At 52.0% G+C, this 16,067-nt stretch overlaps 2 protein-coding genes and 1 long non-coding RNA gene across 6 annotated transcripts; 1 reads left to right on the top strand and 2 right to left on the bottom strand.

The window, feature by feature from the left end:
• Nucleotides 1-155: 155 nt before the first annotated feature.
• On the top strand, nt 156-1,016 carry LOC133213187 (uncharacterized). Its single transcript, XR_009725717.1, has 2 exons — nt 156-366; nt 914-1,016. It is a non-coding gene; the product is annotated as an uncharacterized LOC133213187 (long non-coding RNA).
• A 5,994-nt stretch (nt 1,017-7,010) lies between these two features.
• Nucleotides 7,011-9,997, bottom strand: LOC133213185 (sulfotransferase 1B1-like). Of its 4 annotated transcripts, none has more exons than XM_061355246.1 (8): nt 9,854-9,997; nt 8,506-8,657; nt 8,206-8,334; nt 7,996-8,093; nt 7,765-7,891; nt 7,584-7,678; nt 7,328-7,508; nt 7,011-7,253 (listed from the first exon to the last, which is right to left on the bottom strand). In XM_061355246.1, exons 2-8 carry the CDS (start codon nt 8,651-8,653, stop codon nt 7,141-7,143), a joined length of 891 nt encoding a protein of 296 aa, XP_061211230.1. In that variant the 5' UTR covers nt 8,654-8,657; nt 9,854-9,997; the 3' UTR covers nt 7,011-7,140. The 4 variants fall into 4 exon arrangements, with proteins under 4 accessions (XP_061211230.1, XP_061211229.1, XP_061211226.1 ...); XM_061355245.1 differs by having other exon boundaries at nt 8,506-8,654; nt 9,854-9,996; XM_061355242.1 differs by lacking the exon at nt 9,854-9,997 and adding an exon at nt 9,253-9,441 and having other exon boundaries at nt 8,506-8,654.
• A 1,836-nt stretch (nt 9,998-11,833) lies between these two features.
• On the bottom strand, nt 11,834-15,083 carry LOC133213147 (sulfotransferase 1 family member D1-like). Its single transcript, XM_061355166.1, is given in 5 exon segments — nt 11,834-12,179; nt 12,214-12,265; nt 12,268-12,310; nt 12,403-12,599; nt 15,074-15,083. Coding segments are annotated over 5 exon segments (648 nt in total).
• Nucleotides 15,084-16,067: the final 984 nt, after the last annotated feature.

The raw sequence follows: 16,067 nt of genomic DNA, 5'->3' as shown, positions 1-16,067 counted from the left end.
GTTTGGTCTCAGGTCTGAAAACACAGAAGAGGATGTTTGGTGATTCACTTCTCCCTTTCTGCCTTCTATCCTGGGAGAAAGGATAGAAACCTGCCAGTTTCTCTGGTTAGCAGGGTGACAGCAATCCTCACTGCTGTCAAAGGTCTGCCCTCAAGCTACTCCCTCTGCACATGATGAATTTAATCCTCTTTTTTATTCTACCTTTTGTAGTTTCTCTGAGGAATACTTGTCATGAAAGCAAACAACAGAGGATCTCTTCTTTGTAATTACTGTATCATTAAATGCTGGCAGATTTACTGTAAGTATTAGTGAGTAAGTGGCACTACTGACAACGCTGGAGAAATACTGAGATTTGCAGGAGAATGTGTGATCATGTGTTGTGGTTTAAACTCAACCACGCAGCCTCTCTCTCACTCCCCCCTTTTCTTCCCCGCCCCCACTCCCAGAGGGATGGGGAGGAGAATCAATGGAACGTAACTCCCAGGGGTTGAGATAAGAGCAGCCCAGTAACTAAGGTGTAACAAATCACTACTGCTACCACCAACAATAATAATGATAAAGGAAATAACAAGGGAAGAGAATACAACCGCTCACCACTTGCCGACTGATACCCAGCCTGATTCGAGCAGCAATCTAGCCCTTCTGGGTAACTGCCCCCAGTTTATATACTGGGCATGACGTGCTGTGGTCTGGAATACCTCTTTGGTCAGTTTGGGTCAGGTGTCCTGTCTCTGCCTCCTCCCGGCTTCCCCTCCTCCCTGGCAGAGCATGAGACTCACAAAGTCCTTGGTCAGACTAAACATTACTGAGCAACAACTAAAATCATCAGTGTTATCAGTGCTGTTCCCAGGCCAAAAGTCCAACCCATAGCACTGCACCAGCTACTCAGAATGACTGCTACTGCTGAACCCAGGACATCACGTTTGATTTGTAAATGCCTGTTTTCAATTGCAACAGCCCTGGTATCTGTATCCTATGATGTTTCTATCACTTAAGCCTGCCTGTACTTAAAGATACCTTTTTCTCATTCTGAGTTTCCAGTCTTTCTCCACCTTTCTTTCCAGAAGCAGCACAGGGGCTTACTTAGCTGACAGGCAGCAGTGCTACAGGGACTGCTTGCTTGAAGATACTGCTAGACCTGGGACAAGAGCCCTGGCCAGCACAAGGTGGAGGGACACCTGTGATGGCTAATTATATCATAGGCATCCTTAAATCTCCTCAACCCTTCTACAGCCATGTCTCTGCTGGTAAATAATGAGATTTCCTGGCAGTCATGCCCAGCCCCTACGGAAAGCTGCTGCATCTCTGGGCTTCACCATTAATTCAAGCTGGAGCATCTTTACAGGGCAAGATGAGCCAGACCTCTGGGTGCCAGCCCTCAAACAAATCACTTGCATTACACATCCATGGACCAGCGATGCCAGACGCAGGCCAAGGCAGGAGGGGCCACAGGGTATATGTAAAGGGCTGACTTGGAAGTGGCATCCTTGTTTAGGGTGAGATGTTAGAAGTGCTGATGTTTCCCATGCTGATAGAAGGCAGCAAATCCTTCATTCGGGTGATGATAATGCCAATAGTAACATGTGGTTTGTTCTGATATGTGGCAGATGGTTTCCAACCACTCTCAGAGAACTCAACACAAGGAGCTCATTGCTACTGTTTGGGGCATATCACCACCAATCTGGTCACAGTGTAGGCTCCGTTCAGGTGTCTAAACATGGGTCTGAGGCCCTCCTAGCCCCTAAAGGTGCTTCTCAGAGCAAAATCCACATCTTTTGGGGTGTCTCTCACTTGGAAAGTCAGTGCTTGAATGTAAGGCACTATGTCCTGGGAGGAGCTCTGAACCACCAGGAGGCAAAATGACAATTAAAACCCATGCATAGAATGATGCACTCGATCCAACATAATTTGGGGGATGAATGCCATGCAGCAAAAGGTCTTACCTAGTGGAGTCTTCCCAGGTACGTAAGCTCTGATTTGCAAAGGTGCAGTTTGCTTACACCAGTTTGTGTCTGTGTCTTGCTGCTCGCCCGCTCTGTGTCTGGGCTGCTCTGGCAAGGTTGGGTATGAGGCAGAAGGAGCTTAAATAAGTTACCCTCTTTTCAAAAAGGAGGAAGTAATACAATATGGGGTGATCACAACAAGGCATGTATTCTGGCATTATTTATTGCTTTGCTATGCTCCAGTAATTTAACAGTCGAGATGGTTTTCCTCATGCTGGGCTGTATTGTATTATGCTATATTATATGCTATATGTATTATTACGCTATGGCAGAGCCATATCCTCAGGACTTTGCATCCTGTAGCTCAGAAATATGACTGCTGAAAAGACTTTCCTCTCCCTTTAGGGTCCCAGCTGGCAAAATAATAGTAATAATAATAATAATAATAATAATAATAATAATAATAATAAATGGACTTGTTTATAAACTGTGTAGAGGAACAAAGAGAAAATCTTGTGGTTTGTTTGTAGAGCTTTTCTAGAGGTGGTGTGCTGCCTGTGCTGAGTGCGTGGCCCTCGGTTCTGGAGATACAAGTTTTTAATGACTTGGAAATAGAGAAATCTAAAATGCACTTCCATTGCATTTCATTCATTTCCATTGCATTCACCACGGGGTTTGAGTACTTTCCATAATATTCAACCTGACTTCTTCTAAGCCCTCAGGATTCAGGGCAATGATGCCAGCATGTTTGTCCTTACAGCCAGGAGTTTCAGTATGATCTCTCCATAGACCTCTGTATTCAGGATAATATCTTCTTTTTCAGGCTAATTTAGCTTATTTGGGAAAGTGTTATAAAAAACTTAAAGCTGTTGAAAGGCCATATTCACGTGGGCTGGGACAGACAGGACCCTGGGTTTCATTTCTAACCCCTCAATAACTAATTCCTCCGTAGCAAATGAGAACTGTTATGAGGTGCAGTCCCTCCTCTAGCCTCATAACCAAACTGCTAAATTTGTCTTGTTTCCGTGTCCACCTTTTAAAGATTACTGCTCAGATTGCTCTTAATGCAGAAAAGATAATCATTGTGAGAGGATTAAAGGACAAAATCCAACAGCAAATGAGAGAAAATTGGGGCTGAAGAAAGTAGATGGTGTTAGGTGTCTGTATTTCACACATCTAGCATTACTAAGCAGAAGTGCTGTAGGCACTGATGCAACCTCCAGCCTTGTTAAATAACAAAAGGCATTTTTTGAGGTGAAGGTGAGTTATGTAAAAGTTAGGCAATACAGACCAGTGTTTTCCACACTGGTCTCTTCACCATTACGGTGTGCAGGGCACCTTTATGTCTAGAAAACCCTGATGCCAGCCAGCACCTCAAAACCTCAGTGCCAGGGTGGAAAAGGAAAGCTTTTGCCCCTGAGAAGCACCACATTACGCTGTGGTTTTCCTTTCACTTACAGCAACAAAGTAGACTTCAAAGTCTTGACTATATTTGGGGGGGGGGGAGTTGTGTGGGGAGGATCAGAGGCGAGGCTGGATAGGGTAAATATCGAGGTTGGCTCACCCCTGGGTACAGACAGGAGTGAGTGGATTGAGCAATTCTGCAGAGGCACACATGCAAGTTCTCAGTAAAAGTTTTACTGCCATGTGATGCCCAGGGGTAAAAGGAAACTCCAGCAGAAGTCAGTGAGCTGAAATAGCCTTACCGTAACCATGATTCTTAGCTAAATGGGATCTTTCTGTCACTACCTCGCAGCTGTAGGACAGGAATACCTCATGCTAGCTTTATTACACTTCACTTGGGTTTAGTGATTCAGTTTAAGGTTTCATGAACTCTCTTCATTGCTGTTGCAGCGTCGCAGGGGACACTGCTTTTCCTCTGATATTGCATGTTTGGAGCTGATCCGTCAGGCTCGGTGTGGGAGGCAGAAAGGAGCTCCTCATCTGCTGCTGATTGGAGTGTGGAGGAGTGGTTCTGCACGCCTGCCTGGGAGGCAAACAGAGGCACCCTGTCTGCTCCCGGGAAACCAGGTCTGGAGGTTTGGACTTGGGCTTCACCTCGCCACTTGAGGGGTGCCATTTCACCCCTGGGGCAGTTCACCAGGGTAGGTTTGTGTTTCCTCCTCTGTTTGCACTGGGAGCATGGGTGGGATTTCAGTGGGGGCTGCCATGTCCTTTGCCTGAGGTGTTTCAATGCTGGAGGAGTGAGAGAGAGAAACATCCTGATTTGGATGTAATCAACTTGGATGTCTGGACCTCCACATGCAATGTGGGAGCACCCTTGACCACTCTTACTGTGAGCATCAAGGACCCCACACTCCTGCCTCTAAGCCAGCAGGAAAGCCCTTCTGTGGTCTGTGGCTCCACTCCCTGGCATCTGCGCATGGCCATGAGGAGGAAGGGTCCTCCATCCTCACCATGGCTTTCACTCCCCACATGTACACCTTGGCACGGGCAACATGCACTGCCTTCATATCAAGGGATTCAAAGTCCTGTTTTGACAAGGGTGCTTAAGAGGGAGCTTGTGTGGAACTACACATTCCCTGATGTGCCACGTGGTGCTTTGAACAGCAAAATTACTTCCATTGTCCCTCCTCTGGCCTCATGACCAAATACTTGTTTCTTCCCTGTGGTCTTAGCAGTTTAGGTCCTCCCAAAACTCGTGGGGCACAGCATTTTAGCCTCCCTACCTGGTTGTGTTGCAGCCCTTCAGCTCTCACAAGCACCCTATCTACAGCAGTGAGGACAGTCAGGATTGTGGTTTGAGCCCAGGGACAAAAGGTACAGATACAAAACCCCCTGCTTCTCATGGAGAGCAGTGAATGAAAGCACATCCTGAAGCATGTTTGATGCCCTTGTACATTTCACAGGAGCTGCTGTCTCGACTATGAGGAAGAAAAAGGTGTCATTAGAGAGTCATCTACAGATGAGAGAGACTTTGGGGAAACAAAACCCAAATCTGTGTTTCCACACAGATGGAAACATCCAAGGAGCAAAGCAGGGGCAACTGGAAGGCGTGCCTGGATATCCAAGCAGCAACAAACAGATGTGTGAGAGATCTGGGGAAGGAAGAACATGCCTGAAACAAATTAGAGAGGAACAAGTTACTGATAGTAACTTAGTTTCAAGAGCAGCGGGGCCAAAACACAGTGATGGTGGAGAGTCACAACAGCAGGAGTAAGAATGAAAGGAAATTCCTGCGGCAAGATGTCATGATGTTGAGAAGCTAAGGGATAAACCAGCAGAGGAAATCAGTGCCTGAATAGACTAAGATGCCTTCAGCCTAAAAATATACAGTGGGGGGCTGTATTATAAGGGCAGGCTATGGAGTCCCAAAGGATGGGGCGGATCAATGTGGATGAGTATCTCAGGGCATGAAGTAAGGGGCCTCAAGAAAAACCCTCAAAATAAAACAAGTTGGGAAGGAAAAGCAAATCCCTAGGGGAGGAACAGCATGGAATGGGATGTGCTGGATGTCACAAGAGTCAGGGCTTCAAAGGCACATTTATAGAGGACAAAACTACACAGTGACCAGACATCGGCTCAGGAGCTGCTTTCCTGCATGGCATCTCTTCTGTGTGACAGAAGTGGCTGAAGCCACTGTTCACCAGTTCAGGTATCGCTGCTTCTGTCTGTAGTTACCTGGGTTACTTTTGCCCATTCCCCTACTGGCATCTCTGGTTCAGGTTTATTTGTACTTCGGCTGCAAGGTGAGAGGCTTCAGAGCCTGCTGTGTTGTTCTGTAACAAATCCCTGCAAGTGATACACAAACCACATCCTAAAACATGGAGAAGCTCCCAGCATCTGAGAGAGAGCCAGAACCCCCTGCAATTATTGCATTTTATTATGACTTAACGTAACATCTCTTTCAAGGGGGAATCACAGTCTTGTATCTTTTTGTTTCTCTACACAACTACCTCTGCTGCAACACCCCTTACCCCCTACTTTTGCTGGGTTTATGGTACCTAATGGCCAAACTGCAAGGATTTTGCTGAATGGTGATATTTTACTCAGTTCTGCTGCCTGTATTCCCAGACAGGTCCCACCTGATGGTCAGTCTCCTCTCTGGAGTACGGTGGAGCTGTTTCACATCTGACAGCCCCTGTTGCAGCACTGGGTTGCATCCCTCTCACCTTGCCTGCCCACCCAGGCTCCCAGTCATGTTTTTTTAACCTCTTGGCCTATGGCACCCACTCCTGAGACAGAAATCACATCCCCGTGCCTATGAGCAATGAGTATTTCCTCTGCTTTGCAGTAAATTTGTCTTGCACATGTACCAAACAGGTGACGAGCATGGGCAGGAGGGGACAGCATCTGAGGAACTGGGACCCAACAACCTTTTCTTAAATGACTGCACCATAAACTCAGCTGTTTTAAAGCCCTAGGTTTTAGCAGCGCTGTTCCAGCCCCCTCGCTCCATCATGTCCTGCAGTGCTGCAGTGTGCCACTTAGCTGTGGTTCTTCTGGCCATCATCTCTCTTCTGACGAGAGACTGCAGGAGCTGGGCCTGTTTAGCCTAAGGAGAAGACTGAGAGGGGATCTCATTGATGCATATAAATATCTCAAAGGAGGGTAGCAGCTTCCAGGTCCATGGGAGCAGAACAGCACAAAAGCAACTGGCAAATCCTCCTTGGTGCCAGCTCCCCCCACTGTGTCCATCTCCCAGCCACCCTGGGGATGGTTTTGTCCCCATCCCACTCACCTCATTTCTTCCACATGGCCCCAGCACTGAGTCGGGGGCACGGCCATCACTGTGCCCTCTTGTGTCATCCCCCCCCCAAAGAGTGACAGCAGCAGGAGAATCTGAGGTAGGAGGTGGTGGGTGCAGGACCCTATGTGGGATCTGGCCATGGGGGAGATGCTCATGTAGGGGCTGCTAACAGCTTCCATTCATCATGTGCTGGGAACAGCTCCGTAGCACATGCTGGCTTTTTTATTCCTCAAGAACCACACAGGCTTATTCTAAGCATGTCCTGGGCTGTCCACACGGGGCTGGGGTGATGCAAGGTGGGATGAGGCTCCACAGTGCTCTGTAGCAACACAGCGGCTGTCACATGGGTGCAAATGTGGGAGGAAGATGCAGAGATAAAACTTTATTTCTGCAAAATTCCCTGTGGCACAAGGAGGAGGGAGGTCCATGGGCAGTGCCGGGACCAGGAATGGCGGGTTGGATGGGGACTGTATAAACCAGGGAGTCTCAGATCTGGGTGCGGAAGCGCAGGTCAGTGTCCGACATTTTCTGTGCGTAGTCCTGGTCGAAGTGCTCGTTCTGGGCCACAGTGAAGTGGTTCTTCCAGTCGCCAGTGATGCCTGGGGGCAGGTGAGACGGGGATCAGTGGAGTCCATGGGGAACAACGTGCTGGGAGCCCCCCCCGGCCACTCACCTTTGCGCATGAAGGGGGAGGCGCTGTGGTCCATGACCTGAGAGGGCACCATGCTGTAGTTGGTGGTGGGGTTGTCCCGCATGGTCTCGAAGGAGGTGTGTCGGGTGATGGTGTCCAGGGCCGCCTCTGGCAGCTCCTGTCCCAGGAACTGGGCCACCTTGGCAACCTCCCGGCGGAGATCCTGTGGGAAACAGGTCAGTGCTCACCCCTCCTGCCACCCCACAGACTCCTCACACCATCGGCCACAGCCCCTCACCTCCTTCAAGTCCTCATAGAAGAGGTAAAGGATGGGGTGATCCTTCCTCCGCTCCCAGTAGCCCTTGACGTGGTTGTACCAGGAGCCGTATGCCACTGTGTGGAGAGAGCAGCCAGGGGGTCTCAGTGGGTGACACTGCACTGCAGGGTCCCCACATGGACCCGTGAGTGCCTTGTCCCACCTCTGCCGGCCATAAACTCCTCCAGGTACTGGGCCCATGTCCCAGGGTGCGGGTGCAACTTGTTCATCAGGTCAAAGTGGTAGAAGGAAACGGCCACATCCTTGGCATTGCGTGCCACGTAGATCATCTGCAGAGAGCTCAGTGACACGAGGGGCCTTGCAAGGTCCTGGCAGTGCAGATCCCCCCTTATCTCTGCTTGTTCCTGTAGGTGTGTCCCCTCCAGACTGTTACCTTGCACTGGTTTTCCCAGAAGGATTTGGGCAAGATATGAGCTGGGATATGGGTCTTGATGGTACGAGGGGGTGCCATGGCCTCCAGCTGCTCCGTGCCTGCAAAGGAGGTTTGCCCCAGGAGCACTCCCACCACCAGTGGGGTTCCCCCCCCTTCAACCAAGCCTGGCCCACATCCGGCATCCCCTGCCACCCCTGGCCACCCCACTACCTGGCACCATCCTCCCAGGGGTGGCAAACTCCAGCATGGGCACCCGGTTGTTGATGGCATCCTGCTTGCACTTTTCGGGGTCACAGCCTTTCAGGATCATGTCCACAATCTCACTGACCCAGGTGGTGCCTGGTGAGGAAAGGTCAGGCACCCAGTTGGCACCACTCCCACTGGAGCCCCATCTTGAGCACCAGAGGGGCCCCATCTCACTAGCATCCCCCCCATGTCCCAGCTCAGGGGGCTGCAGGCCGGTGCTTCCTCTCCCAGCCCAGCTCCTCCCCAGTGCACAGGGATGCTCACCAGATTTGGGGAAGCTGGCCACCACGATGTCCTCAGGGTGGCTCTGGAACATGTCAACTTTATCCCAGTTGTAAGTGAAGGCATTGACCATGGGGACGCCATGCACCATGCGCCAGGGCTGCCGAAGGTAGGTGTCTGAGTCGGCCATCCTGCTGGGGACAGGGATGCAACGGGGGGGCTGGCCGGCAGCGGAGGGCATCACGGGACAGGAACAATCCCCACAGTCCCTGCTGAGCCCCGCCATCCCAGCCATGGGAAGGGAAACACCCTTGGGGGTGGCACCTGCCTCCCGCAGAGGTCTGGGGGGTAATGGGCAGTGCAGAGAGCATGGAGGAGCACGGCCAGCCCCGGGGGCTCGGGTCAGCACAGGCAGTGGGCAGCTGCCCATACCGTGAAGGAAAAGGTCGCGGGTGCTTTGCTGGCCGCAGTTTCTCGCTGCTTTCCGCTCCCTCCCCGCAGCTTGCTTTCCCCAGCCCCCTATTACACAGCAGCAGGGGGAAGCCCCTCCTGGGGGGCTCCGGAGGTGTTTAAAGGAGATGGGAACGGGGAGCAGGGCTGACAGGAGTCTCGCCGGGAATCCTCCCCATCGCCGGCCGTCCCCGCTCAGTGCTCCCTGCAGAGCAGCTCTGCGGCTGGCCTCCGTCTCCAAGGGGACACCGACCCCATACGAGCCCCTCATTCCACTCCCCTCGCAGGCCAGCCTGGGGCACCCTAAAGCGGTGACAGCGGCCAGAGTGTCCCCGTTACCTGCCTCTTCTCCGGGCGCTCTGGCGGGGGGGAGGCGAAGCTTCGCTCCCAGCCTGGGGGGGCCGGATTTGTTATTCTTCCTTCCCCGTGTGGAAGATGGAGGAGCGGGGAGGCGCCTGGGGCTGCGGGAGGCGGAGGCCATCGTTAGGGAAGGGACGCGGAGAGAGCCGGCCCCGGCGGTGCGGAGCGGGGAGTGCAGAGAGAGAGCAGGGATGGGAACGCAGCCCCGCTGGGGATGGTGCCAGGAGCCTGCGATGAGCTGCGCCGGGCTCAGTTCCCGCTCCTCCCCCGGCTAAACACACAGACGGCAGCGGGGGAAACCACAACTCCCTCCCACCGCAGAGGCAAATCCCAACCCAGGTCCCAGGGGGGTTAAACATCACCCTGTTGCGATCCGGGGATCAGCCCGTGGATGTGTCCAGCTCTTGGCACTGGGGCCGGGCTCTCGAGCAGGGTTAGGCTCTGGTCACTCACCGCCCCTTCAAGATATGCAAATACGGGTCCAAAGTTTGCAGAGTTGCGGGGCGCTGGTGCAGCTGATATCGTGCTACTGGGAGAAGGGTTTTAAAGGCCGCCGTGGTGGTAAAATGCTGACGTTTACCTGTTTTCCACGGGCAAACGTGAGCCGGGAGGGAGTGGGTAAGGCAGGAGAGAGGGCAGCAGGGCAGGGGAGCAGCCTGCCTGGTGGCAACCTTGAGAAAGAGGTCCCTGATTTGTCCCCGGGGCCAAGCTCCCGGTGAGGCAAGTGTCACAGGCGAGTGATGCACTTCACTGTGAAGAGAGAAGCAGCAATCTGGTTATTGATATAAAACAGAGGTTTAACAAAGTTTGGTAGTAAATGTGACTGTGGTTTAGCAAGATTTGGTGGCAAGGTACACCTGAGTATTTACTGCACAGAGGACAGGGTCAGGCAAAACTGTCAGAGGGACCCTCCTGTTGAGTCATGAGGTTCAGAAAAGACCCCCTCACTTTCTGAACAACTCAGAGGAGAGTTTGGGCTGCAGAGGGATCCATTCCTAGTCCCAGACTTGGTCATTTATGTCTAAAGGATTCTATACGTACAACCAATCCTGTTTGTCACTTGGCTAAGATTTCATGTTTATCATCCTATTAATCACTACAAGAACCTGTTGCAGGAAGGGATTCCTCCTCAAGGAGTAGACTTGAGAAGTCCCTACTCGAGGGGAGATCCTAGCGCACAGCCCACTGCCATGCAGGGGAGCTCAACAGGCCCTGGGCTGTCCACTGGTTATGGAGTCAGATAATTGATTTGTAGCCATATCTGTGTATTGACTACAGAAGTTAGTTTCCTCCAGACCTGGTTTGAGTCAGACCTTGATCAGCACTATGGTTAGGTGGGTGCGTTGTTCAGATTAGCCTTTGGCTATTGTGTTATCTGTCTCCCTTGAATCCACTTTGAGTCAGATGCAGCCCTCATGATCAGACACATCCATTACGACCTCCACTGGTGGTTATCACTTGAGCAGGTTGAGGGGAGCACAGCAGCACAGCCGGGACATGCCAGTCAGGCATCCAGGATGTGCCTTCCCTGCCCATCACAAACCGGCTGCGTGTGCAAACCTCACAGGCAAAGCTGGGAGCTGGGGAAGCACAGACATCTCCATCGGCATCGAAATACATGGGGAGGGTTTATTCCTATGGGGGAGTGCCCTTCGTAGTTGTGCTGCTGTTTAGGAGTCAGATCCAGATTTCATCTCTTTGGCAATGAAAACAACCCCGTGAGACTGCCTTGCCAAAAAACTACGATCTTGGAAACTCAGGCTGGAAATGGTGCATAACTAGGGAATTTGGGGCTGGAAATGGTGCATAACTAGGGAATCTGGGGCTCCAAAGCAAAGCCGTGTTCCCTGTGGGATGGGACTGTATTTCTCCAGCCAGCCCCGAGCAAGGGCTCAGTGCAGCTGGCAAGTTGCCCAGCTGGCAAGGGCAGCGATCCTGCTGAGCACACAATGTGCAGCAGGGAGGCGTTTCCCTTCGCCTTTGCTCTGCAAACCACCGGGAGCCCGGGTGAGCCCCACCACCGCCCGCTCTGTCAAGAAACCTCTCACGACCCCACAGGCACGAAAGCTCCTGCGCACACAAGAGCCACTGCTGGCTAAAATCCACTGCATGTGCCCACGTAATCGGGGGGGGGGGGGGGGGGAGCTGCTGCTGGGATTCAATCCCAACTGCTGGATTGAATCCAGGGATTCAGGGCACTCAGCCCCACCACGTTTCCCTGCTGGCAATGGCTCACTCTCCAGTTACTCCAATTTACTGCTGTGGGGAAAGAGAATTGGTGCAAGGATGCTCCATCTGGGCCTGCCCCTCCCTGCAGGGGGGTGGGGGTGGGTAAAAGAGCAGCCCCACCAGGAAAAGGGATGAGCTCCCCATCTGAAAGAGGACATCGGACCCTACCATTGCCCCCAGTAATGCTGGGCTGTTCTGTACCACAGTGAAGTGGTCCTTCCAGTTCCCAGAGATCCCTGAAGGCAAGAAAGTGTGTGGGGCAAATCCTGACACCCCTGGAACATGTGTAGCTATGGGTGAGGGCTGCAGTGCAGCTCAGGAACATCCCCTCTCAAGCCCTCCACCACTGGTTAAAACACACCTTTCCAGAGAAGTTTGAGAGGCTGTGGTCCATAAGGGCAGCGCACATGGCCTCATAGTTGGCAGCAGGTTTTTTCCTCATATGCCCAAAGGACATGTAGTGGAGGATCCTCACCACCATCCCTTGCACCACCCCCTTCCCCAGGAACCACAGGAACTTCTGCACCTCCCATCGTGGGTCCTGTCGGGCAGCTGATATGGGGAGGCTGCCCACCCTCATCTTCTTCATGTCCTCACAGAAGAGGGAGGGGAGCTGCTTGTTCTGCTTCTTCTCCCACCATCCCCACACATGCTTATACCAGGACCCATAGGCTACTGTGGGAAGTGGTCAAGAGGTTTCAGCCTCCATCTCTGCCAGCCATGAAGGTCTCCAGGAACTCTCTCAGTGTGCCAGGGTCAGGAGCATCTTAGACATCTGGTAGAAGTAGCAGGAGGAGATGACAACATCCTTGGGTCATGTAGATGACAGCCGAGGGAATGTGGATGTGTGGTTCAGAGCAGTGCCCCTCCCTGACACTCACACAGAGAAGTGGGCAGCACCCGTAGCATCCCCTTGCAGTCCTTGTCCTGGAAGGAGGCCAGGAGCAGCTGAACTGGGAGTTGGGTCTTCACTACCCAAGGGGAAGCAGCTCGATGCTTATGGGACGGGGAGCTTAGCGCTGCATCCCCAGCACCCGGCTCAGCGCCATTGCCACCCGGAGGTGTTGCCGGTGCCCCATCCCTGCCGCCGGCAGTCCCTGCTCCGGGAGCCCCAGCACCTCCGCTCCTCCCCAAGAGGCAGCGGGTATGTCGTGGTTTAAGCCCAGCCGGTAACGCTGAAGCCAGGACAGGGTAAGAAAAGCCGGCTCTGCCAAGGGCACTGCGAGCCGGTGACAGGTTTAACGGGACGGCAGCCGAGGCAGGGGGGGGTTTGCGGCGGGCACCCCAGCGGAGGCTCGGAGGGGAGCGGCGGCCACTACGCTTTACCCTCTCACAGCGCCAGGCGGCGCCATTGTCACAGGAACGGAGCGGTGCGTGCGGCTAGCGGGGCCTAGCGGACACCCGGTCCTGGGCGTGCTGTGGGCCGGGAGCAGGGCGCCGCTGGGCTTCGGGGTCCCGGGCCGGGAAAACGGGGAAAACCAGGGAAAACTGAGGGAACCCGAAGCGGTTCCTTCCTTCTCCCTATCTCGCTGGATCCGGTGTGGGAGCGGGGCTCCGGCCACTGCCCGTTCGGTGCTGCCTGGAGCTCCGGCCCGTGCCTTCCTGCAGGCAGATTGGGGGGGGGGGGGGGGGGGGGATCGGTGCGGCTGCCGATTCCCACCACGGGATCAGCCCCAGCTCCATCACGGCAGCGGCTCCCGGTCCTAGCTCCCAGCCGTATCCACAGGGGGAGAGGAAGACCCGGCGGGGCTGTCGGTGACCCCTCCTGCCACCGGGCTCCCTTTTCCCCGTGCAGGCACCGGCTGGTTTCTTCTGCCCAGCAAGGGGAGTCACACATGGGGTAACAGAGACGGGAGATCAACGGGTGTGTGCGTACGTTATTTGCAAGAGAAGACTGATCTCCATCTCTCTCTTCTCTCTTCCTCCAGAATGGCTTCTGTCCCACCCTATCATCTAACACAGCCCCTTCCTCCCCATTACCTGCCTGTCACCGCACTTTATCTCTCCCAATACTCCCTTTTTTCCTCAAGAGTCACCTGAGGAATGACAGATCACTGCCTTCTCCATACCTTGTCTTCACACAAATGATTTGTTCCCCTTAGTAGCACGTAATTTAATAACCACATGTAGCTTTAAAAGCAATTTATAGTTACAGGCAAGAACTAAATGTCCTTCCTTCTCCTCACAGAAGTCTGTATCATCACAGACTTGTGTTTTACCCTGCAGTGTTGCATTTCAATGCATTAACAGCAAGTCGCTCCTGAAATCAGAGAGGGGTGGGACAGGGTCAGAGTTTCCAGGGTAAACTTCTCCTCCCTCCCAAGGCAGTACCCCCTGAAGAGCCAGGGCAGACCCGGGTCCCACCAGCACAGCCCCTGTGCTTCCAGTGCGACCTCTGAGAGGCTCAGAGCTGCTCCCTTGCCCAGGGCTTCCCGTTTGCCCTGTGGCTCTCAGTGGCAAAACTGCATCAGGGCGGAACAGCCGCGGGCTTCGAAGAGTAACTGTGTGGAAAATGTAAATGGCAGCTTTGTGTGCCTGGCACGACTCGTAACAGCTTCCTTCCCACTTGCGAGAACAGCCTTTTCCCGGGGAAAGCCATCGGTGCAATTAACAAATATACATGTTGTATAAACATTTGTTGCATAAAAACTCCAATGTTTTTGTTTCCCCAAAATTGTTCAAAACCTGCAAACAGAGTAAATTAGGTCTTATGGTTAGAAAAACTCCTTTCTGAGAGTGGCCAGGTTTGTCTGGGTAGACAGTCTTGTGTGTTAACCTATAGAAGCCCCACCCCTCTTCCACCACACTGATCTTTGGTAATTCCCTAACTAACTGTGATATAGGAAGATGATTCTCATTATGCCTAGATCAAGAAGTATCTGTATTTAATTCTAGCAGGGAAAAACCCTTTTCTTTGAAAGCAGAGCCATGCAGCCCCAAACTGTGTTCAGCAACCACCACTGTACCACACTATTTTTCCTTCCTGTCATCCCCATCCATTTGTACTTGCTGTAAGATAACTGCTGCCTCCTCCAGCAAAATCAGGGACCCTCAAAGCAAGTCAGTTCAGCTACAAGCAATTTCAAGGTGGTTCATGTTGTGGGAGACTTCACTGGCTTTGTTCTTTCGTGTGTTATATGCAAGCCTTATACAGAATCTATGCTAAATAAGACACAAGCAGGTCCAGTTCCAACTTCAGAGGGCCCTTATACAGTCACGTTTCCTTTCTGTTATGACCAAACCAGGAGTTTTCCTTCCATCTGAAAAAGCAAATGGTAGGCTGAAGCAAAACTAAATAGAAGGACAGGAATGAATCACTCCCTTATTTAGAACAGGATGAGGGTTTAAAAAAACCCAACCAACCAACAACAAAACAAATAAACCACCAACCAACAAAGGCTAAAGCCCAGAGGATATTTTGGTAGTGACCTTCCCAATGCAGCTGCTCACATACAAATGTTTTCTAACAAACAAAAGCATCTTATGAACCAATGTGTTATGAACCAATGTTATGAACCAGGTTAGCCCCTGAAGACTTGTGTGCTGACAGCAAGGTATGGGGAGTGCTTACCTTTGGCCATGCTGATTTAAGGTGGGTTTGGTTGTTCTGCTTTGCTACAACTTCTGCAAAAAATCAGCAAGCCCTTCCCTAAATAATGTCAGGGAGGTGGTGGCACTGGAGTGGCTGGAATTGAAGAAATACAGCAAAACCTGAGCAAAATATCTCCTCAGTGCTGCAGGCCTTAGTTTGGCAAGGGAAAGGAAATTCAGCTGCACTCTTGTGGCCCATCCTCTCGGCCAGGGAAAATAACTCCTGAGGGTGCCTCTGCAGCCACTTCTTGCTGAGCAGAAGACTGGCTCTAGGAGGAAACTCTTGATTTGAAGCAATGTACTCCCACTGTTTTCTGCACAACTTGGTCTAATTTGCTTTTTATGGGGAAAGCTACTTCATGACAGTGGAAATGCTCTTAGCTCATCAGGCTGCACCCTGAGGCACCTTTTCTTGTGTTCTCTTTTCTTCTCATCTCTGAGTTTCTTGGGTTATTTTTAAAGTTACTGCCACATTTACAGCAGAGATGCGTGCAGCAGCTTGAAGAACCTCCCAGAAAACCAGCTCAAGAACCACCATTCAGCTTGTCCACTATTTCATTTTATGCCCTCCTATTTGATTTATTGGTGTGAATCGTATCATATGCCTGTGTAAGTAGGTTTGTTTGTTATTTTCTTGGAGAACCTTTCCCTCTACTGGCAGCATTGATGGTGAGGACCAGGAGAAGGATGCCAGATGAGGGTGTCCTGTGAGCCTGTTGGTGGTCAAAGTGTCCCCTGCTGCACATGTGAGCAGGAACTCATGCCAGCTCTTCTCAAAGCCATCGCATTTGTATGCGTATTCATGGACTTATGTTTCCTCTGTTAATAGTAGATCATTTACAGGAACACAGAGAGGAGGCTGCTCTCCAGCAGGTGATTTAAATGCTGCCTGACCTTGCTTTCTGAATTGCATTTACCCATATGGCTTTCAAGCCAAGTATCTCATATACAAGTGGTAGAGCTTCAAAAGGCTT

This window comes from Neopsephotus bourkii, unplaced genomic scaffold, assembly GCF_033783945.1.
Source record: "Neopsephotus bourkii isolate Nb327-2 ecotype Australia unplaced genomic scaffold, CSIRO-AGI_Nbou_v1 NB_787, whole genome shotgun sequence".
Lineage (NCBI taxonomy): Eukaryota > Metazoa > Chordata > Aves > Psittaciformes > Psittacidae > Neopsephotus > Neopsephotus bourkii.
This window is presented reverse-complemented; position numbering and strand designations above follow the sequence as displayed.